General features: G+C 36.2%; 3 protein-coding genes across 4 annotated transcripts; all 3 read left to right on the plus strand.

Annotated features, from left to right (window-relative positions):
- The first annotated feature begins 618 nt into the window (after positions 1-618).
- LOC113783346 (ubiquinol oxidase 4, chloroplastic/chromoplastic) lies at positions 619-6229 on the plus strand. Its single transcript, XM_027329455.1, has 10 exons — positions 619-940; positions 1412-1604; positions 1926-2019; positions 2535-2650; positions 3973-4081; positions 4347-4415; positions 4942-5013; positions 5087-5134; positions 5425-5589; positions 5854-6229. The coding sequence occupies exons 1-10, from the start codon at positions 765-767 to the stop codon at positions 5865-5867; spliced, it is 1056 nt and encodes a 351-aa protein (XP_027185256.1). The 5' UTR covers positions 619-764; the 3' UTR covers positions 5868-6229.
- A 3675-nt stretch (positions 6230-9904) lies between these two features.
- Positions 9905-18910, plus strand: LOC113783041 (E3 ubiquitin-protein ligase COP1-like). 2 transcript variants are annotated; one of them, XM_027329053.1, is made up of 13 exons: positions 9917-10512; positions 11751-11828; positions 12617-12772; positions 13059-13421; positions 13545-13690; positions 13821-13886; positions 14643-14721; positions 15193-15348; positions 15427-15525; positions 16800-16904; positions 16986-17165; positions 18334-18444; positions 18551-18910. In XM_027329053.1, exons 1-13 carry the CDS (start codon positions 10186-10188, stop codon positions 18716-18718), a joined length of 2034 nt encoding a protein of 677 aa, XP_027184854.1. In that variant the 5' UTR covers positions 9917-10185; the 3' UTR covers positions 18719-18910. The 2 variants fall into 2 exon arrangements, with proteins under 2 accessions (XP_027184857.1, XP_027184854.1); XM_027329056.1 differs by lacking the exons at positions 18334-18444; positions 18551-18910 and adding an exon at positions 17751-18032 and having other exon boundaries at positions 9905-10512.
- An 890-nt stretch (positions 18911-19800) lies between these two features.
- On the plus strand, positions 19801-23010 carry LOC113783308 (probable tyrosine-protein phosphatase DSP4). Its single transcript, XM_027329400.1, has 5 exons — positions 19801-20259; positions 20368-20461; positions 21944-22001; positions 22097-22140; positions 22213-23010. Exons 1-5 carry the CDS (start codon positions 20003-20005, stop codon positions 22399-22401), a joined length of 642 nt encoding a protein of 213 aa, XP_027185201.1. The 5' UTR covers positions 19801-20002; the 3' UTR covers positions 22402-23010.
- Positions 23011-23271: the final 261 nt, after the last annotated feature.

Here is a 23271-nt window from a genome sequence, read left to right on the forward strand (position 1 = left end):
AAGTAAAGACTAAATTTTCTAAGATACATGTGCATTTTTGTATCAAAATTTCAACTTTGAAAGCCAATCTTGCTTTTTAATTTTGACAATTGAAACTAGAAGTTCTACATTAGCTTTGTTGAAAGAAAGTAGTCGAGAATTAAGGGAAAAAAAAAAAGTAATAGTGTTGGAGGCTAATTACTGTGCTACAAATGTTATTGCAATGATATTGACACTAAATCAAGAGAAAGAGAATAGAGACTTGACTTGAAACATTGGATTAACTAGAGGTTAAGGATGGAAGAGGAAATAAAATTAAAAAAAAAAACTTGAAAGTGTGAGTGCCTTCTCACTTTTTTTTTAAGTTCTTTTGAATTTTTGTATTTAAGTATAAAATAATGTTAAGGGTATGGTAGTCATCTAAATTATAAATGAAAGAAAGTGTAAAATTTGAAATGAGAAAGGTGCTACTTAAAATTGTCATAAATTTTAGGGAAGGTTTGTGAAATTATCCCCAAAGAAATGAAAACAGCCATCTCAGTCAACGATAAACAACAAAAGCGCCCGCTAAAATATCTACGATAATTCCTAACGAGGACAAGGATAGCATAAATATAAGAAACACCTCAATTCTTGAGGCTCTTTCCCATCAACGTCCCTCTCGATTCCACCATATCCTCCTTTTTCTTATTTGTGAAAGTTCAAATTCAACTCCAAATTTCCTGTTTCTTCCACCACCTATATAAACAAACAGAGGGGGAGAGAGAGTCTTAGTAGTCACAAACATGGCGACATCAACGTCTTCTGTGGTGTTAGGAATCTCTGTATCATCTTCTACTTCTTTGAAAATAAGGAGTTTTAGAAATGCGCCCACTGTATTAAATTCTCATACCCCTTCTGGTTTAAATGTTGTTACTTCACCTCATCATAGGCATGCTGCTTCTCAACGTCCACTATCCAGGTAAATTTTGTGAATTTCGAGATTTTAGTCTTTGTCGAAACCATATGCTATTTCTCTTGTTAGCCTTTTAATGGTTTCTGTTTTAGTTCAAGGTTATACTTGGTTGTCTGTAAAAGATTAGAATTGAGGTGAAAAATAACAAAGACATCGTCAAAGTTCAGTTTTTGTTTTCTATTATCATGAGCTGTCTTCATTTTATTAGAAACTTTTTTGTTGATATTGGGATTGATGGGAATAGAAGCTTTGGTTTACTGCTTTCTGTTCTTTAAATTGAATTTTGTCAATGTTTTAAATTGGGACTTGGATGTGATTTCTATTATGTGTGTTAAAGTAAACTTGAGTCTGTAGTTAAAGGGTGTAAAAATTTGTTTTTGAGCAAAGATTATACCCCGATTACTTAATTGGTTAGGTTTAGTATCATAGTGCTTGTTCTATCAGTTAATTCTGCGTAACTTCAAAATTTCAATGTAGGAACTCGTTTAGAGTCCAAGCAACGGTGTTGCAAGAGGATGAAGAGAAAGTGGTGGTGGAAGAATCATTTCAATCGAAAAGTTACCCTGAAAATGGAGGAGGAGGAAACGGAGAGCCACCTGATGCTTCATCCTCTAGTGGTTTGGAGAAATGGGTTGTAAAGATTGAGCAATCCATAAATATCTTTCTCACGGTACACATTGCATCAGTTTCTCCTATATAAATGGGCAGATCTCTATTGCCCATACCTGTTAAAGTCTTTACTTTTAGATTCTCTTACGCTGTTTTAGAGTTTCCTGTATGTGGTTTGCAATGTTCAGGAAGAAAAATGAGAACTTTGTGTGGCAATGAAACTTTGTGTGTACTCTTATACATGTGAGGCAGAAAGGAATCTAGGTTTAGCAAGCCAGAAAGACGGAGCCCCCCTAAATATGGGGCTGTTTGTTTTAACTTTACTTTTCCATCTGCAATTTATTATGCCAACAGCACCATAAAATTTTGTGTGCTTGTGCAGGACTCTGTGATAAAGATACTTGACACCTTGTATCATGATCGACATTACGCGAGGTTTTTTGTTCTGGAAACTATTGCAAGGGTTCCCTACTTTGGTAAATGCTTAGAAATTTTTATGTTGCTGAATTTTCAGTTAAAGCCTTTGAAGTTGCTTTTTGCAATTACTGGACCTGGAGCGCTCTTATAACACACTTTTTGCTTGAGGTCCAATTTTTTGGGCTAAATTATTGTTACCTTGAAGTTTATGCGAATATTTGAGCCTGTTCATTTGTCTCCAGTGTTGGTGAAGCAGGCTGTGAAAAAGAATGTGGCTATGTATTTTGTTTGAAGAGCATGATCCAATTGAAAAAATTGAACCAAAATCCTTAAAGAGCACAAGTACTATAATCTAAGGACCACATATTAACTTATACGTATATGTAGATAGGGTATATGTGGTAGGCTAAACTGATTAATTTAGTACTTTGCATTTCTAATAGTTGCTATTGAAACTGTTTGCATTAAGATATTAAACTTACTGAAAAGAAAGATGCAATCTTGTTGTGGGAAAGTTACAGCATGCCATGGTCACTGCTTCTGGTAATGACTGATACTTTATGTGTCATGACAGCTTTCATGTCTGTTCTGCACTTGTATGAGAGTTTTGGTTGGTGGAGAAGGGCAGATTATCTGAAAGTTCATTTTGCAGAGAGCTGGAATGAGATGCACCATCTGCTCATAATGGAAGTAAGGCTCTTGCTACGAACTTCATTAGGTCTTTAGTTCTTAACACAAAGAATTTTACTTACTTTCCTTTCTTACCAGTTTGAAGCATTGCCCTTCGAAAATTGGGAACTATTTCTCTAATTGAAGATTTTCTCTTGAAACTGGTTCTTATCACATCAATTCTTTTAGCTTGGAAATTCCAAATTTTCAAGAAAAAGTAAATCATGGTAAGAAAGGCTAATATTGTTGCTCTAACTGGATAAATATCTACCTTATTCATCTCTTAGTTAAATTGTCATTGTGCCTGAAAACATACCCTCTTGCTGTAAACTCCAAACTTGTTACCATTTTGGTAACTAGTCATAGATTTAAAGGCTCAATGTTGAGGAAAAGAACATGTAAAACACATCCCAGTAGAGTCTGGCATAAAAGGGATGCTTTTGGGAATGGACTGTCAAGTGCATGTTTTGCTCATTAAAAAAAAAAGAAGGAAATGAATAAGCAGAACTCAGTTTTCGCTGTAAGTTGGGGGTAGGCATTGTTTTATAGGGTGGTTAGTTACGTGCTGTTATCCTATATAAATTTATTTTAGTAAAAGATGTTTTTAGTTTTCTAGTCGTACAAGTAGGGCTGCAAACGAATCGAGCCGCTCGCGGCGGCTCGCGAGCGGCTCGAGTCAAGCTCGAGTCGAGCTCGACATTAATCGAGCTCGAGTCGAGCTCGAGTCAGCCCGAGTCAAACTCGAGCTCGAACTCGAGCTCAGAATATTAAGCTCGTTAGCTCGCGAGCCGGCTCGCGAGCTTGAGTATATATATATATATATTTTTTTTTTATTTTTATTTAATAATAAAATTACGTATATTATATATATTTTTTTTATTTTTTATTTTCATAGTGAAATTATGGATATATCCTTAATATTTTATTATTTATTCAGAAAAAATTATTATTTTATTTATTTTTTTAAAAAATAAAATAAATTTTTTTATTTTTTTCGAGCTCGAGCTCGAGCTCGAAAATTGCCAGCTCGTCGAGCTCGAGCTCGAGCTCGAGCTTGATAAAATTTAGTCGAGGCTCGGCTCGATTAGCTCAAAGCTCGACTCGGCTCGGCTCGTTTGCAGCCCTACGTACAAGTTAAGTCTTCAGCATAAATTTTTCTGTCTCGAGTTGTTTCAGAATTGGGAGTTTAACGCTTGGTGGTGAAAATTGAAGGTCCTACACATACTATTGCTGAGATTTTTATGAGCACAAAGACCTACTTGCAGTGCATTTCAGTTCAGATTATTCAGTTCATCTATGTAGTTTTTGGCTTTGATTTTACAACTCTGATGGTTCTACGACAGGAACTGGGTGGAAATTCTTGGTGGTTTGACCGGTTTCTAGCTCAACATATTGCAGTCTTTTACTACTTTATGACAGTCTTTATGTATATGCTGAGCCCAAGGATGGCGTGTAAGTAGCTGGCTTTTATGTGTAGTAACTGCTGTAATTCTTTCTTTGCGACCTGTTCAACAATGCAAGCAAACCTCCATACTTCATTATACTTTTGTGGCTCCATATTTCTGTCCACAAATTTTCTGTCCTTTTGACGTAGATTTCCTGAAAGTGCACCAAAATCCTATGTGTAGGAAAGTGGCAATTATAAAGTTTCAACCAGGAAATCTCATGATAGAATTGATCGAGCTGATTTTCATATCTTGTCTGTTTGTTGCTGCAGATCATTTTTCTGAGTGCGTGGAAAGTCATGCGTTTGAAACCTATGACAAATTTATCAAGGATCAAGGAGGTAGCGTAAGATCGGTGTTATACTGCTTGTGCAAACTAAGTTGTCGAGATAACAATACTAGCTTGAAATTATGTTGCTTATTTGATCTTTGAACATGATTTGGTTTGATAACTTGGCTAGGCATTTGGAACATATAAGTTTCATACAAGTCTCTCTAATTCATATATTCAATTTTTTATTGAATTTGGATAATACACATCAAATCTGCCTAAACTCTAGGATCTATCACACTAAGTGAAGTTTTCCTGATTAAATCCACACGAGTAGATTTGTCAAAAATTTGGAGGTCAATTTGTTCCCATACTAGGTGAAGCTATGGACATCAATTTGTTTATCTTTTCAGTACTACAATTTTTAATAGCTGGTTTACTTTTCAAATGTCAAATGCAAGCTATTGAACTTGGTGCATGTTTAACTTTTCTAATAAATACAACTTTCATGTTATATTACGACAATTTAACTTTTATTCGTTTCTTGGTAAGTTTGGCGAAGGTGAGTAATGCTATCATAATGTTTTGACATGTAGAGCAATTGAAGAAACTACCAGCATCAAATGTTGCCGTGAAGTATTACACAGAGGGGAACTTGTACTTGTTTGGTAAGTTCTTTGATGTTGTCTATTAGGCTCTGTTTTTTTGTACTGATCTTAAATGCTTATCTGATTTTGTCAGATGAATTTCAAACCGCAAGACCGCCTACTTCTCGAAGGCCAAAGATAGGTAAATGATGCTTCATATATATATATATATATATATATATACGTATTGGCTTGTTGGTTAACTTATTTTTGCTTTCACGCAATCTGAATAAGAATCTCTGTATAATACTTTATTTTTTGTCATCCCTTTCATGGAATCTTGCAAAGAGTGCTTTGCTAGAAATTTAAAGTGATTTGTAACTTGATTTATGCAGTGGAGTCAGCATCTTTCCAAGTAATTGTTTTCAAGAACACCAATTAAGGAATCTAAATTTAGCATAATTTGTTGGTTACTTCAATGTCTATCTGCAGAGAACATGTATGATGTGTTTCTGAACATCAGAGACGATGAAGCCGAGCATTGCAAGACTATGAAGGCCTGCCAAACTCATGGGGGCCTTCGCTCTCCTCACTCGTATACAGATGATGCGTGTGAAGAAGATGCAGGTTATGGCCTACCCCAGGCTGATTGTGAAGGTATTGTAGATTGTATAACAAAATCTGTTTCAGGCCCCAAGTAAACTGAAGCTTATATAGTATATGAAGTCTGAGAATTGGCGCACTTGTATTTCAATGAAATGGTGATTATAGCATACTCACAGGGAAAAGAAATCAGTTAATATATAGGTGTTTTTTTTTTTAAAATAATCTTCAACGTGATAGTAATAACTGCCTGCAGAAGCTCTGTTACTTATCTGAAGTTGTAGAAATCCTATTCTTATGGTCCTAATTTATGTCCAGAGCTGACCCAGTAGAGAAGACAGCCAAGGCCCGGTAACACAGCTTAACAAATTGTTGCTGATGAAGTGCGAAAATTTGAAGGAAACTTTGAATGCAGTAAAATTTGTTGAGATCCTTGCTTGTATTTTGTAAAAGAATATACATATTTGAAGGAATATATGGTGCTGTTTGTATAGGTCCTTTTTCTTGTTTCATATATATCACATCACAAAAGATGTTACAGTATTTGTTCATGTATTGTCCAAGATGCTCCGGTGTTGTTTTTTTTTTCCTTGAGTGTTATGACGATGGACAGGGAGCAACCGTCCCAAATAATCTAGGGTCTGGATTCAACCATCGGTACAAATTTTGAAATTGTATAGCTCAGATTACGACATATGATTTTGATGTAACTGACATTTTCAATCTCACATGAACAATAGTCGATTATACATGACTGTTATAAATCTGTCTAAATGGTTTGTGTTGAATTACAACTTGTTCGAGAAGTATTACACCGTTTACCAACGGTTACATTTACAATAATCGAAAGGAGTGACGCGTTTAAAGCATAATCCGTCGGTCAAATACTTCTTTAATTTGAAGTTCTCTTTTAACAACTTCTAGGCTAACTAGATCTTCAAGTTTAATTTCCCATAGCTTTTAATCCACCACACAATAGAACAAAGGACGCGCTAATTATGCTGGGGTAATAGCTTAAATATGCTCTCTTTTAACAGCTTTTGCCAAAAATATGCTATGAATACAGTTCATTTGTGGTGATAGAAATTCATTATCCTCCCCAGCATCCAAGTTCCGTATGGAAAATTCTGACAAATTATTGCAATAAGAGAGACAAATAAAACAAACCGAATATTGAGGACCCGAATCATATGACTTAGGGGCGTTGGTGGAAAAATATCTCCGACGATATAAAGATTTAATGATTCTGGATAGCATTCAGTACTGGTAACAATTGCTATTGTCAAACTTGCTTTCATGTCAATTTGCCGTTTCGTTTTCCAATCAAGCAAATGTGAGGTCAAGAGAATTTGAGGATTGTACGGCTCGGCCGTGATATTTGCATGGATAAGCAGGTGAACAAGTCACCAAGGCTGATAGCGAAGCATAGTCTAGTTACTTGTAATCAATAGGTCGTTTCGAGTCACTGGATTAGCCATATTAGTCACTGGATTAGCGTGCAAGCGCTAGAATTCATCGAAGATCAGGAATTTTGGATTCCTCAGCGTTAGGGTACACTGGATGTAAAGTTTTCTCAAGTTTTTACTTGAATCTGTAAAGGTTTATTATCTATAAAATCACCTATCGTTTCGGCCAAAAAAAAAAAAAAATAGGTCGTTTCGCATCATTAAAGGTATAAATGAGCAATCACTGTTGATCTTCCTATTAAAAAAGAAAAAAAATCTGACATTGCTTTGCTTGGTGACTGCTACTCATGAGATGAGATCACTTTCTTGATTGCCTTTTTGGTTCTCCTAATCAAGCTTGATATATATATAAAAGAAGAAACAGATACTACCAATTTAAAGAATTGATAAAAATCATATTATTGCATATTATTTATACTCTATTTACACACACAGACTTGTTTACATCGTCAACACATTTTTCAAATATTTTTTTATTTCAGATATATATTACATCAAAAAAATGATACAAAAAATTATTTTAAATAATCTTCTATCCAAACAACGTAACAGTTATAACTCCGACAAAATCTATACTTTTATTACCTACTTGAACAGTTAAAATTAACTACTAGCAACATCAGCTTACCTAATTTTTGCAAATAATTCAATCTGAGCTTAATTTGAACCACGGAATCGAGGACGAGGGGCCACATTAAATTCCGGGAGTTGCTCTTCGACCTCAAGGAATTAAGGTGCACTTACAATTCGATTTTCGCGAAGCTTGTGTTTTAATGACGCACCAAAAATATCTACACCAACCATAACGACCAACTTAATTACACCACCAATCTGGAATTATCATCTCATAATTAGTTACAGTATTAATTACCCACAATACTAGAAGTAGAAGAAGGGAAAAAAAAAAGTACGACAAGAAGAAGAAGAAGAAGAAGAATCTTTCTCTAAATTTAATTCCATAACAGGTGAATTATTTGCTCAAACTTCATTCCATTTGTCGAAGATGTAATTGACAAACCGAATAATCCCAATAGAAGAGTTTTCTCATTTTGATATCCCAATTTTGCGGCACGCAAAATTCTACAGGTAGTAATTTTCATCGGCGACAAGAGAAAGGTGGGGATCTGGAAAGGCAGTTACAAATATTTTTGTCATTGATTTTCCAATTTCCTTTGTATTTTAATCTTTTATTCCTATATATTAAGTATTTTTGCCTTTGATTTGCCAATATTTTCACAGAGTTCTAAAATTTCAAGTGATACAAGTTTGTTTCTTCGTTTTATTTTTGTAAGTGAAAAGTTTCGAATTCAAGATCTTTTATTTACAATAATGACTTCCCATCAAGTGATACAAATAAACTATTGACAAAGTGACAAATATTTTTACAAAATTTTAAGTTATAGTTATATATGTATGTAACTTTAAAAATCATAGTGTGGGATTTTTACAAGTAAACTGTGTGCGTGATGCTACTCGAATTCATTTTTTGTCATTTGCCTAAAATTCATGTTAGGAACTTAGGGTAATGTTAGCAATTTAGGTTAGTACCATGTAGGGTTGCAAACGAATCGAGCCGCTCGAGTCAAGCTCGACTCGAACTTGAGTCGAGTTCGAGCTAGCTCGACTTGAAATCGAGTTCAAAATATTAAACTCGTTAGCTCGCGAGCTCGAGTATATATATATATATATTATTTTAAGTATATATATATTTTTATTTTAATAGTAAAATTATATATATATTCTTAATATTTTATTATTTATTAGGAAAAAATATTATTTTATTTAATTTTTAAAAAATAAAATAATTATTTTTTATTTTTTTCGGACTCAAATCAAGTCGAGCTCGAACTCGAGTTTGAAATTGTCAGCTCGTCGAGCTCGAATTCAATGAAATTATATCGAGACTCGACTCGATTAAGACAAAACTCGACTCGTTTGCAGTCCTAGTACCATGGCTCTCTCGTAACTTTGCTGAATCCCTACGAAAACAAAACGGCGCCGTCAGACCAGAATGACACTAGTATAATTGCTTAAGGCACATACCCCTAGGGAGGAATCGTAAAAGCCAAATAAAGGCCTCACGGCTAGCGTTTCTAATGAATTGAATCATCTGCGAACATGTTTGTGAATTCCAAAATGCACGAATTGAGCGTCAACACAATATATTAGATTCGTTCAACAATCGAATCGAACACGAATTTGTTCGTGTATTATTCGAATAGTTCGTGAATACTTATATAATTATAAAAATAAATACAAATATAAATACGTCTAACATTATTACATGTATATCATATTTTACTAAGACAGGTAATTATACATAAATTAGTATTATTTAATTTTTTAAGACAAAAAATACAACTAAATTTATTCTGAATAATGTATTATTTATTTAAAATATAATTAAATCACCTCAAAACTCAAACTCGTTAAACTCAAACTCAAACTTGAAAATTTATATAAATAAACGAATCACATTTGAATAATACTTATTTGAACAAAGGTTGAACACCAAATATTTGAATCCATCAAATGTTATTCATTCATACAAATAAAAGAATCGAAACAATGCGTATAGTTAGTTAGTTTAATATTTAAGCTGAATCAAACCCTTGATTTAATATTTAAGTCAAATTCAAACCATGTTTATATAATAGGTGAGTTTGAACACCAAATATTCGGTTTGCTAAATATTTATACAAATAAACGAATCAAATTTAAGTAATACTCATTTGAATAGAGGTTAGACACAAAACATTCGAATGAATCAAATTTAAATAATACTTATTTAAACACGTTAATATTCGGCTTGATGCCGTTCGTTGAAATCTCCACAGACGGCCTCGATCGGCGGCAGCAGGAGGAAATAGGAAATAGGAGTATAGGACGGCCAAAGAGAAGGAGTGCCCGCTCCCGCCTAACGTGGTCCGTTTCCACCCTCACAAATGTCCCCTCTTAAACCCAAGCTATGCCACTCGCTCCACGTTCCATGACTTCCATCAGAGAGGTGACTAATAAATGAGTTTGCATTGCACTATTGCAGCGCGCAACAGTCAACACACCCTCGCAAACTGCTAAGTACCGACCTTCCTCTCCTTTCTTTCAGTTGTCCGGAAGAGGATTGATTTATATATATTGATTAAAGAGAGACGTCTGATCAGTGTGTGTGTGTGTGTGTGCGCGAATGGGAGGCGAGAGTTCGTCAATCGGAGCGTTAGTGCCGACGGTGAAATCGGAGCTTGGGAGCAATAATAATGCAGCCGCAGGGGAGCGGGAGCAGGAGCAGCAGCAACCGGAGGCGATGGCGGTTGAAGAGGAGTTGGCGATGCCGGACAGGGATATGTTTTGTCCGATATGCATGCAGCTGATTAAGGACGCGTTTTTGACCTCCTGCGGACACAGCTTTTGTTACATGTGTATCGTCACGCATTTGCAGAACAAGAGCGATTGCCCGTGCTGTTCTCATTTCCTCACTCCTAATCATCTCTACCCTAATTTCCTCCTCAACAAGGCATGTCTTAGATTACTTTCTCTCTGTCACTCTTTTTTTTTTTTTAGGAAAATTTTTCCTGCATCTGTTAATGTATCAGCTGCTTATCTTCACTGTAACATGCACTCACTGTATACAAAGGAAGTTTTGTGCCTACAAATGAGAATTTTAGTGTATAATTCCGTAAATGCGTCTGGAATTTTCTTTTTAGCCGGTAGAAAATTGTTTTCTGCGATTTCTGGGGCAGTTTGTCTGCATTTCATTTTTTGAAATGCTGATGAATTTCCTGAGGCGGTGATGGGTCCTTATCATGTCAGATCAAATTTTTTGGTATTGATTTGGCTTCTCTCTTTCCCACGCGTAGTATCAGCGTCGGTTGGTTTGTTGCGTTCGTGAGTCTTATTAATTATCCTGTTTTCGGTGGGATTTCGCCCTATCCTTTTTGATTGGATACTCTGGTTCTAGTTATACGTCACCATAATTGTCGTCTGCCAGAGAACGGTGTTAGAGTTGGACTCCACTCCAGTTTTCTCTTGACAGGTCAACTAAAATCACTACCGTCGTGGGGGTTGAGTTAGCTACTGACATGATTTCTCATTTCAGGACACCAGCTTCGCTCTTATTTTCCTTTGTTCCCTCCTTCCTTCCTCACCTCGTTGTTTACATTTTTACCTGATTTGGCTTTGTCCTATTTTGAAATGCTCTTTGCAAGAAATGGGATGGGGGAGGAATTGGTTCTGGCAATTGCATATTGAGACACATAAAGAGGAAGCTTGCTGGGGACGAAATGAATGTTAATATTTGGAATTCAAATTGAAGAACTAGGAATGATCGTATGCTACTTTAATTTTAGTGGAAAAGATTCAATTGATGCTGGGCAAAATGCTCAGAGTATTCAGCCATTGAAGTTTTGAAGATGCTTCAAAGATGTTTACTGATATCTGGACCTTGTTCAATAAGCTTCTCAGAATGCTAGCTGACTCGAATTATATCCATGCTTTTTGTATTGGAAAATACTCTAGGCAATTGAAAATATGGTCATGTAAAGTTGCAAAAATTGATCTATGTGGTTTCTGCAGGCTTATTTATAACCATCGTTCTGAAACTAGCTATCTTGAATAATCCTTATTTGGTTTTAGAAAGATGAGGCTCTACTTTTATACTTCTCTCTCATCTGAAATTATGCTGGAATTTCTAATTATAACTTGTTGCACGTTTTGAAGTTGAGCTTGCTTTGGAACATTTTTGTATATTTGCAGTTATTGATGAAAGCCTCTGCTTGCCAAATAGCCAAGACTGCTACTCCAGCTGAACAACTTCATAAGGCATTACAACAGGTAAGTCTTTTGATAAAGTTACTTGCTGGTAATGCCACTTCCTAGAAATTGAAGGCATTTCTACAAACTTCTTTGGTAGTGCATCTCCCATTGCATGCTACACGCTTCTCCTTGTGCTTTGACTTTTGGTCCTTCAATGAGTGGAAGGATGCGATGATTGGTTAAAAAGTCATGTAGGATGTTTTTGCAAGTGAAGTACTTCTAATGAACTCTGTATCTCACATTCCATGAAGCTTTTTGATATATACAAGATTTATTAAAACCCAGTGATATTTCAGCACAGGTTTGTGGGTATTTTGCTGAACTGTCACAGTTTAGATATGCTATTTAATGTATCTTCACGTTATGACTTCAAATTCTGGTAAATGGAGATAATGATTTAATATTTTGTTTGATCATTTAGATGTTCAACGTCAGTGCATTCTGGGTTTTGATACAGCTTGTACTAGAAACAGTTCCGATGATTTTGGTAGGCTTATTGTAAATCCTTTGCATTTTTTTTCTTAACAAAATAGGATGAAGCCATTTGCTCCACCTAGTAGAATGATTGAAGTATATGGAGTTGCTTGTCCAAAAATTCTCTCTCTTTACAAGAGATGAGATTAAGAGATGATTGTACATTCCTATTAAATTTGTATTCTATGTTGACGAATATGGTGTTATTCATTTTTCTTCTTCTCTCTAGGTCCATGAATGCAGTTTTTGGCTGTATTGCTACTTTGTCATTTTCTTTTCAGATTGCTGAAATTTCACTGTTGGATTATGACTCTAGTCCGATTCTTAGACAGGGATATGAGGTGTCAGTAAAGGAGCTTGACAGTCTCTTGTCTCTTCTTGCTGAGAAGAAAAGAACGTTGGAGCAACAAGAAGCTGAAACAAATATGCAAATTATGCTTGATTTCCTGCATTGTCTGAGAAATCAAAAACTTGGAGAGCTCAATGAGGTACCAAACTTGCTCCATTCATTTCTATTTTGAATTTATTGTTGAGTTCTTTGATAGTTGACATTTTTTTTTTCTACGGAAGTGAGATGCTCATTTGTTGCACGAAGGAGACTTTGGGTTGCGGGGTGGGAGGCCGCTTTCATCTCTTCTTGTCGCACAGCTTTTGTTTGACTTCTTATCATGCTATGCCATTGCAATTCGATAGAGATTCATAATACATTTGCTAACTCTAACGCTTCATGCTAACAAATTAATGATTGTCTATTTGTCATGTCATCTTTTACAGTTACAAACTGACCTCCAGTACATTAAGGAGGATATAAATTCTGTAGAGAGACGTGGAATAGAATTATACCGGTCCAGAGATAGATATTTAACAAACGTAAGGATGCTTGGTGATGATCCTCGTGCAAAATTATCATGGCCCTCTTTGATTGAAAAACGTGGTGGTGGTGTGCTACCTTGTTTTCCTGGTCCACAGAGCCAGTGCCACATGGGTTCCAGTACTTCACATAACTGGAAAGCTGATGAGAAAACCCCTTCAGGCTCTCAGATAATCCAGATAAAGGATGCTAACAGTGACTTGGATTCACAGCAGCTAACTCAATCAGGACTTCTTGTAGCAAGAAAGAAGCGAGTCCATGCACAGGTTACTTATCTAATCAGATTGTCTATTTTTACTTGCAATTTTGTATAAGTCTCATTTAGCATGCTGGAAAGAAAACTCTAGTTTCTCTATCTCTTTTTACTTTTCTCTCCATTCGTGGCACAGTTCAATGACCTTCAAGACTGTTATATGCAAAGGCGACGGTCCTCGACAAGACAATCCCAAAAAAAGGATGAAAGAGACAGAAGAGAAGGTTACAGCACAGGGCTTGAAGATTTTCAGACTGTGCTCTCAACCTTTACACGATACAGGTTCTTTTTCTTTTCCTTTACATATATACTGTGTTGTCTCCTCATATTTTGTGTAGAACTCATCATCTTGAGAAATGCCTTCTTTTTCAGACAACTAATTTATTTTTCCCTCGTGTTTGATTTCCTATAGTCGGTTGCGGGTTGTTGCAGAACTTAGGCATGGAGATCTTTTTCACTCTGCCAATATTGTTTCAAGGTAAATGTTATTTTACATTCAGTTCTACACTAGTTTTTCTTGGTGACAAAGTGCAACTTTGGTTTATGAGCTCAATGTACTGAACCTTGCTGACCATGTCCCTGTGTCATGTGAGTTTCTGGCCAAAGAAGTGTGACAGAGTTAACTTGCAGCATTGGTGGAATTGCACCACATCCCTTTTGTATTGGTGATAGATCTAACTAAAATCCAACTGATTGTGTGAGAAAATCATTGATTAGAAAATTTTTCTACTGTCACTTCTGGTCACATTTTTTTCTTTTTTATCTGCTTGTTTTGGATAATTTCTTAATTCAATGTGGATAAATGGCTCCTTGCTCATGGTGCTGCTTGACATATTGGTAGCGTGTTAACTGATCATCAGGCCAACTGTGCCATAGACGTTCAATCTATGATGGCAGAGTCGCAATATCGCTTTGATACATCCTTTTGTTGTACTTTCAAATACATAGCTGCTGGGAGATGCTCCTGTTTTTTCTCTTTGTATAATTTTTTGAGTTGGCTGCCCTAATTTGTTTTAGACTCACACCTCCTAATCTGAGCCGTCATTCACTTTGGAACTGCTAATAAGTTTCCTGAGGGAGTTTGAGGGGGTCGCTGTGATCACATATTGTGCAGTAGTTGAAACTTCCTGCACTATATTCTCTTGCTACTAGTGATCGTGTGTTTCTGTGATGCCTGACAGCTGCCTTTTTTTTTCATTTTTTTGGGGGATTTTGTCTATCCCCTTTTTTGCAGTATAGAATTTGATCGTGATGATGAACTCTTTGCTACAGCTGGAGTTTCACGGCGTATCAAAGTGTTTGAATTTTCATCGGTAAGGTTTAGCAGCTTTTGAGTTTTGGTATAGAAGTTTATGAATTTTTTGTATGTGGTTCTCATTCTAAATTGGAGATTGGGATTGCATTCTTGAATTGCAAAGCTTTCTGAGATTTGTATAGTGTTTCATCTTGAGGTTGGGTTGCTCTGCATACCTGGTGTAATCATTAAAATTTGGTCTTACAATTGTGCTATTTTGTTCTTACAATTGTGTTATTTCTTACTTCTTCAAGTAATAATTTCTATGAATACATAAACATCTCCTTTTACTGTCCATTATTTATTGTCAAGTGCTTATTTTATCTTTGTATTTTTAGGATTTCATGCTTTTCTGTATTGACTAAAGTTCTTTACTGAGCAAGTTCATCATGGATGATCACATTGTCATATTCCTAAACTGTTCTGTTATGAAGTTGATGATAACATTCTAAGATCACTTCCCAAGCTTGTAGTGATTTCCTCTTTGTAGGTGGTGAATGAACCAGCAGATGTCCCATGTCCTATTGCAGAAATGTCCACTCGTTCCAAGCTCAGTTGTCTCAGCTGGAACAAGTACACAAAAAATCACATAGCCAGTAGTGATTATGAGGGTATAGTGACTGTTTGGGATGTGACCACCCATCAGGTAGTTTTGGTGTTGAGTTTTGCTTTTGCTTTTTCCCTAATTTCATTTGATTTAAGATTTGAAACTATTTCTGCTCAGAGTGTGATGGAGTATGAGGAGCATGAAAAACGAGCATGGAGTGTTGATTTTTCACGTACTGAACCCTCCATGCTTGTATCCGGGAGTGATGACTGCAAGGTACTTGTTAAGTATGTGGACGCCAGTATATTGCTATATGTTTCTTTGTGTGACAAAATGGCTTGCTGTAGGCAAATGCCTGTTCGTATATGTCTTAGTTTGGCACAGGGCTGGAGGCCTATATTTAGATTCTCTTCATATGGCTGGATATCTGGAATATCAACAATATCATACATTGTAAATTATAAATGGTGGAAACTTCCGCCCATGGATAGTTACTTTTGAGTTATTGAGTCCTTGTCAGGTTGTAGGTAAAATTTGCTGCTTGTGTTTCTTTTGTGTCCGCATCCATCTTAAGATAATGTACTGAGGGGTTTCTGTTAACTTCTGGAAGCCTTTGAACCTACTTTGACAGAAATATTGACTAATCTTAGCCTTTAATCCAAGCTTTCTCAGGGAAAAACTTGCTCATAGACAACCCAGGCTATTCAAGAAGGTTGAAACTTTGTGGTTTGTCTGAATCTGGGTCACACATGGTGATTAGGTTAACAGGAAATAGCATATTTGTCCTTATGATGGTTGAAACTCTGCGCATTTTGAATAAGGAAATATCTTATTCCCATAATTTGATAGGTCTAGATTTAAATCCAGTTCAAATTTAACATAGCTCTCGACTCTTGAGTGGTCTTATCTGAAATTTTCAACCATATATTTCAGAAGCAGTACCTTAAAGTTGTTCATATTAGCATGTGCTGACCAAAATATGGATAAACTTCATGCATTCACCATTTCTGTACTTGATCTGACAGACTGACACTAATCTCATCTATATTTGATTTCTCTTGGGTAGTAGCTCTTCTACTCCGTGCTTTTATATGACTGTAGTAATTCTTCAATAACTTTTACAGTTGGCTGGCTTTTTAATGTGTGAGATTGGGTTTATTAAAGCAACAGCTCTATGGTTTCTGCAAGTTGCTCTTTCATGGTCTCTTCAATTCAAATAACATCTTGTTGTTCAAATGATGTTTTATCATTTATTCACTTTCAAGAATTGAAGTATGTGTTTTTTTTTGTAAATTGGCAAATCCCAAATTGTAAAGATCCTTTATTGAAATGAAAGTACAAAAGAAAACTAACGATTTTCTTTTATGTTCTCTGACCAATAATCGGTATCATTTATTCACTTTCAAGAATTGAAGTATGTGTTTTTTTTTGTAAATTGGCAAATCCCAAATTGTAAAGATCCTTTATTGAAATGAAAGTACAAAAGAAAACTAACGATTTTCTTTTATGTTCTCTGACCAATAATCGGTAACTTGTCGAATGTCCAACAGGTCAAAATTTGGTGCACGAATCAAGAAGCCAGTGTTCTTAACATTGACATGAAAGCTAACATATGTTCGGTCAAGTACAATCCTGGATCTAGCATCCACATAGTAGTAAGTCCCTGTGTCTTTTGGTCATGTTCAGTGACTACTACCCTTACTAGGCATATAAAGTCCGTGTAATACATCTTGTAGGTGGGCTCAGCTGACCATCACATCCATTATTATGACTTGAGAAATACAAGTCAACCAGTGCATATTTTCAGTGGGCACAGGAAAGCTGTTTCATATGTCAAATTTTTGTCCAACAGTGAACTAGCTTCTGCATCTACTGACAGCACATTACGCTTGTGGGATGTTAAGGAAAATATCCCAGTAAGTTGATATTCTTATAATGCTGATTACCTCATAAAACAAGATTGCTATGATTGTTCCTCATGGTAAATCGTGCAGTTAAATTGCAGATAACTGAATGTTGAAAGTCCAATTTTCTCTTTCAAGTTGCCTCATTTTGATGAAGTCAAAAGTTATTCCGTAACCTTTTTCCTGTAGTGTGGATTTATATCGTCCTTGTCCACTGTTGCTTCTTGATGGTTTCTTTTAAGAGGTTATTTGGCTAATCAAAGAGTTCATCTGTTATAATTTTGCCCTAGTTTTTCCAAGTTATAGTATTTCAAGCTCGGATTTTGGGTGTTCTCAGGAGTTTGGGTGTTAACCCATTCTCGGTGTGCTAAACTTGTTTCTTGTTTTAGGTCTTCCTCTTTTGTACGGGTACAGGTTCATCCTGTCTATTTGCTCACCTGTAATAATTTATACTCTCCAAGGTTTAGATTGCATAGCATACGAGTCATGTATCGTCCACGCTCATACTCTCTTCATTTTAGATGGTGCTAGAAAGGCACCTGTGTTATGAATTTGCATGATACAGCTAAACCAAACCTTAGCCCTATAAAAGTGCAGGCAAATTGTCCGAAGGGTTGGAGTCTTTTTAAAGAGGTGCTATTTCAAATTGTTACTGCTACAGATGACCATCCAACTAGCCGGATCGCCGCATTACCTGTATAAATGAAAAACAAGACTCTTTTGTCTAAGGAAACGATATCTGAGCGTAAACTTCCTCAACATATGCAGAAGCTAGTTGCATCTAAACTCTAGTATGCCAATTTCTAACAGTTTTATCAACTTTTGTGAACTTCATCAATTTCTGTCATTAAAATGGTGTTTGAGAGTATGTTTTGGTTTTGTTAGCTACAAGTGTAGTGGTTCTTGTCTTAATGGCCTTTAATCATGCGATTTTCATAAAATCCTGACTTGGATGAGTGCAAGGCTGGAGCTTTAGCACCAAGTGTCAAGGCTGGACGTATACTACTATGAGAAACCATGCTGGATTGCAAAATTTTATTTATTTTTGGGTAACCGTACTGGATAGCAATTTTGATGGCTTGGCTTGTAAAGTTTTTCTGTAAGCCTAAATTGACTCCTTAGTTGTAAATTTTGCTTGGAAGTTTAAATTTACCTTTGTGTTGCTGCTCTTATCTTTCAGCTGCGGACTTTTAGAGGGCACACAAATGAAAAGAATTTTGTGGGTCTTACCGTGAACAGCGAATACATTGCTTGTGGTAGTGAAACAAATGAAGTCTTTGTCTATCATAAGGTACCTTTAAGTTTGCATATTAGCTGGAGCTTGTCTGTAATCATGATACATCTAGTTTGAAAGAATTTTGGGGTGCCCTAGTTTGACATTGCTGTTAAACCTGTAGGCTATTTCAAAACCAGCTGCTTGGCATAAATTTGGTTCAGATGTACAGGATGCGGATGAAGATGCAGGATCTTACTTCATTAGTGCCGTGTGTTGGAAAAGTGACAGCCCGACAATGTTGACCGCAAATAGTCAAGGGACTATAAAAGTGCTTCTATTGGCTGAATAACTTCTAGAACGATAGTGATGAAAGATGAGAAATTTGTCTGCGTTAAGTTTCTTGCTATAAGAGAAGACTACATCGTAAAACTGGACTGATTCTCGTATTGCAAAATTAAAAAAGGATGTGACTCAGGACCTTTGGTTCTCTTTTTAAGCCTACTCTTTGGTTGTGAATTCTAAATTCGCTGGCTTAAGAAGATGACTAAATATCGAAGCGATAATTTGTCTAATTCACATGTGCTTTTCTACTTTCTAATAATAGTTCATACGCGTGTGAATCAAACTCTGAAAACTATCGGCACACACATTCTACTACTAAGAATGCCAATAGCCAAATCACTTTTAAACACGCTCATTTCCCATGGTTTTATTTTATTTTATTCTTTAAATATTGAAGCGTCACCAATGCAAAAAAAATCATCATAGATGAAATTAGCATAGTTATTTTTTTCGTTCTTATGTTCTACAATACTTAAAGTTACAATTGCTTGGTGAATTTTTTTTTTTTAATTTCGTGCCCTTAATTTACAAGAGCAGTAGTGGAATTCATCACCCTCACTCTTTTTGCAATCAATTAATATGTAAGTTCGCATTTTATCCTTCACTTTTTACATTTAGTAACTGTTGAGATATTTTTAATGTTCTATTATAATCTATTTTACCCATTTCCCATCATACAACCGGATTCGTTGTAACATAAGAGGCTGAATCTGAAAAATAATCTTCCATACTTTCTCCAAATTGAAATTTGAAACAAGCAAATGAATATAATCGGATCCCGGCTATGATAAGATAACTAATATTACTGCTGCAATATGCTGCTGAGTCGCAAGTCGTAAGTAAAACGGACCAAACAATTCCTTAAAAAAAAAAGAAAAAAAAAGAAGGGACCAAACAATGCGTCACGCTGTCTAATGTCTTCCACCGAACAGCAAATTCTTCTCTGCACTTTGACCAAAAACAAAGAACGAAAAAAGGGATGCTTAAAAAAAAAAAAAAAAAAGAACGAAAATAGGGGAAAAAAAATGGGACGCTATTTATACTTGCATTACCATTATTGGCCCCCGGTCTCTTCACCCTTCCCTGCTGTGGAGTGGGGGAAAACCTCTGATGGGTCGTTGGAGGCATTAAGATTGGAGTTCAATTCTTCCTTCTGATTCCCAAATCCATAAATTCCAGAATATTCTGACCATTATATTAATCGAAACAATAACAACTGAATATTCATGATGAATATTTTTTGACTGGAAAAAAAAAGAGACCATATTCACTAACTTTGGCGCGAAAAGCTATGAGAATTGAAGGGCCCTATGATTACGATAACACACCGATGTGCCAAAACGCGATCGGAGCTACAAAACTGCAGTCTTTCCCCGCCGCCGAAGCAGATAACTCGCCGCAGGAGAAGAATTCTTTCGACAGCCCCGGGGAAGAGCTTCTCGCGCCGCCACTGAATTTTTCTATGGTTGATTATGGTGTTTTCCGGTCCGGTTTTCCAGAGCCTGCTAACTTCTCCTTCTTGCGAACCCTAGGCCTCCGTTCAATTATGTCGGTCCGATATTTATGATCAATAATTCTGCTTTAGTCTTTTCCTCTTTTTGGCTCGTTTAACAAAGTTGATTTTTTTAAATTTTATTTTATTGGCGGTGCTTGTAGATACTTGTGTCCAGAGCCGTATCCTGTGGCGAATGCGGAGTTTCTGAAAGCCAACGGAATTCGGCTTTTTCAGTTCGGCATTGAAGGATCAAAGGTTTTTATTCTTTTTTGGTGTGTGTGTGTGTGTGTGTCCGTGAGCGCGCGTATGCATGTGCTGGTAGTGTAAATTAGCGCTTTTACTGGAAGTTGATATACGTTTTTGAGTTAATTTGCTGGTCGTTTGGATTGTGAGAAAGAAAGGATGCTAGGGGCTAGGTATTGGAGGCTACACTGATGAAGGTGCTATCAATTAGATTCCTGAGGAAGGAAAAATCTCTAAATTTTAGGTGCTCAACTTGTTTGTTTAAAAGGAAAAAAAGGCTATATTATGTTTCAGTTTTTCTCTTTAATTCATTCAAGACAGTTTTAGGAGTAATACGGTGGTTTGAGGTTGGGAAGGTATTTTAAAAATCTTTGGTTAATTATTTATTTCAGTGATCACATATTCATCATGTTTCAGAGGAGCTAGTGCTGAATTATGGTCGTGTTTTTAGAGGAGCTAAAGAAATTTTGATAATGCTTTGACAGACGAGTTAACTTCTTGATCTACTTAAAAGTTTGGGTTCTATAAAGCTACCTTAACATCATCTAATGGTTCATCTCTTCTCATTGTCTTGGTGATATGAAACGACGATTTCCTTCAAAATCAGCAGGGTAAATTGCTTGAATTTCGCAAATCACTCATTGTACGTTAAGACCCAGGTATGTACAGATGCCTCTCTTGTAGAAGTTGTAGAGCAATGAGAGAGGCATTTTTCTCAAGGTATTACTTTACAAGGTTAGACTGTAGGCATACGTATATCTACCCGTGTCTCCCTCTTTGCTCCGGTGGAGACTAACAGCAATTGCCTTATGATGTACAAAACCCAATCATGTTATTCACTTGAGATTTACATAGTCCGTCACATATAGGGTTCTACTCTTCCAGAATATCATGGTTTACTATTAACTTTATCTAATTTAATATAGGAGGAAAAGTCAGCAAGATTATATAAATATATATATATATATATTTATTTTTTTTTGTTAAGTTGGTTGTCTGCTGTACGCCAAAAGATTTGCGATCTTTTCTTTGATTTACTGGTGTCAAACCAAGATGAATGCTTTCTATAGTTACCTGGCATGTATAGATGTTAGCCTGTATGCTGAAGTTGGCTTGCATAAACTTCCATCAGTATAGTAGGTGATGAATACTGGAACCAGAGTATTCTGTTAGCACGGGTTTGACAAAATAATACTTGTTTATGACTCGTAAAATTCTGTTGGAAAGTTCTGGAGTGCATCCTTGTCCAGATGATTTGGACTGAATTATATTATTGACTCACAATAGCTAATATCAAATGAAATATAAGTTGCTAATGTGATATACAAAGCAATGGGATTTGGACAGGTCAGCATCAAGTCACAGATAGGTTTCCAAAGCTTAAACATGTTGTTTGCTGTTAAGTAGGAACTCTTGAGGGTTCTTATACAATGACATCTTTCTCCGCGGTGCATACAGAGGCTTGTTTTAAAGCTTTAACAATACTTTGCACAGGAACCATTTGTAAACATCCCTGAGGATTCGATTCGTGAAGCATTGGAAATTGTCTTAGGTACACAAAATCAGTGTTGAATTCTCTCGTAGGACAGGCGTTTGTGTCTTTGCACTATCATATACTAACTTTTGTTTTGAACGTTCACCGTATAGATGAAAAGAACCGGCCCCTCCTAATACATTGCAAACGTGGGAAGGTATTTCTTTTACCTTTTGCTTTCCTCCTATAAGAGTTCATTTTTCTAATGCTGTTTTAATTATTTGTGCAGCACCGAACTGGATGTCTTGTTGGATGCTTGAGAAAACTTCAAAGATGGTGCTTAACTTCTATTTTTTACGAGTACCAGAGGTTTGCTGCTGACAAAGCCAGAGTTTCAGACCAGAGATTCATTGAATTATTCGAAATCTCCAGCTTGAAGGAATCATGCGTACCTGTTTCAAGTTCTAAGGGTCAATAATTAGTGGAAAAATGCCCTTCAGAAACGCATTGTTGCTTGAATTCCTTCTCCGTCAAGTGCAGGAAATATTTTGCCTCATTTCACGCATTAGTACATTTTGCCCGGACTCATCTTTATTTTAAGTGCAAGCCAAAAAATTTGAAGTTCATCATCGTTCTTAAAGGGGGTCGGTCATCTTTATTTCACTGATTGCATAGGTGTTTCCTTCCGTTTGTATTAAAACAACATTTTTAATCTTGAAGCTTTCTTTATCTGTCAGAAATGGGAACTTGAAGATGACACGAATCAATATGCAATTTTAGTTACGAACATAGAATAGCAGCTTTAGAAAACAGTTCAATTTTCCACATATTGACCTGTCTCCATTTCGTCTCCATTCTGATGTACATACAGGAAATCAAACTTTTCCAAAATCAGTCATACATACAGGCAATCAAGCTTTTCGAATGTCAGTCATTCAAAAGGAAGAGGAGAGCATCCCTGCCGATATCCGCCCCTCCCCGCCGGGCTTGCACCCTTTTCTTCTGAGGCATTATAATGTACAAAAATTTGAATTTATATTCAGTTACAAGATATGCCAGTGAATTGAACATCGAGTTTTTCACCTTTTCTCATTGCCTAGTAACATTAGCTTGAAATGAAGTTTTGACGCTAGCAGTGTCTGATGATTAGATGCCAATTCTCAGCATGTTGCGCGAATTAGAGCCCCGCTTAGGTAAGTTGGGCTGTTATATCCTAGTGATCTTGCCTGCTGTCATACTTTTTTTTTGATAACCCAAAAGGTCCCTTCACAACTCTGGCAGCACATTGACGTCGGTTACAATTACATTAATACGAAACTTTCGCAACTCCAGCCGAAGGGAGCCGAGG

The sequence above is a fragment of the Coffea eugenioides genome, chromosome 9, assembly GCF_003713205.1.
Source record: "Coffea eugenioides isolate CCC68of chromosome 9, Ceug_1.0, whole genome shotgun sequence".
NCBI classification, from domain to species: domain Eukaryota; kingdom Viridiplantae; phylum Streptophyta; class Magnoliopsida; order Gentianales; family Rubiaceae; genus Coffea; species Coffea eugenioides.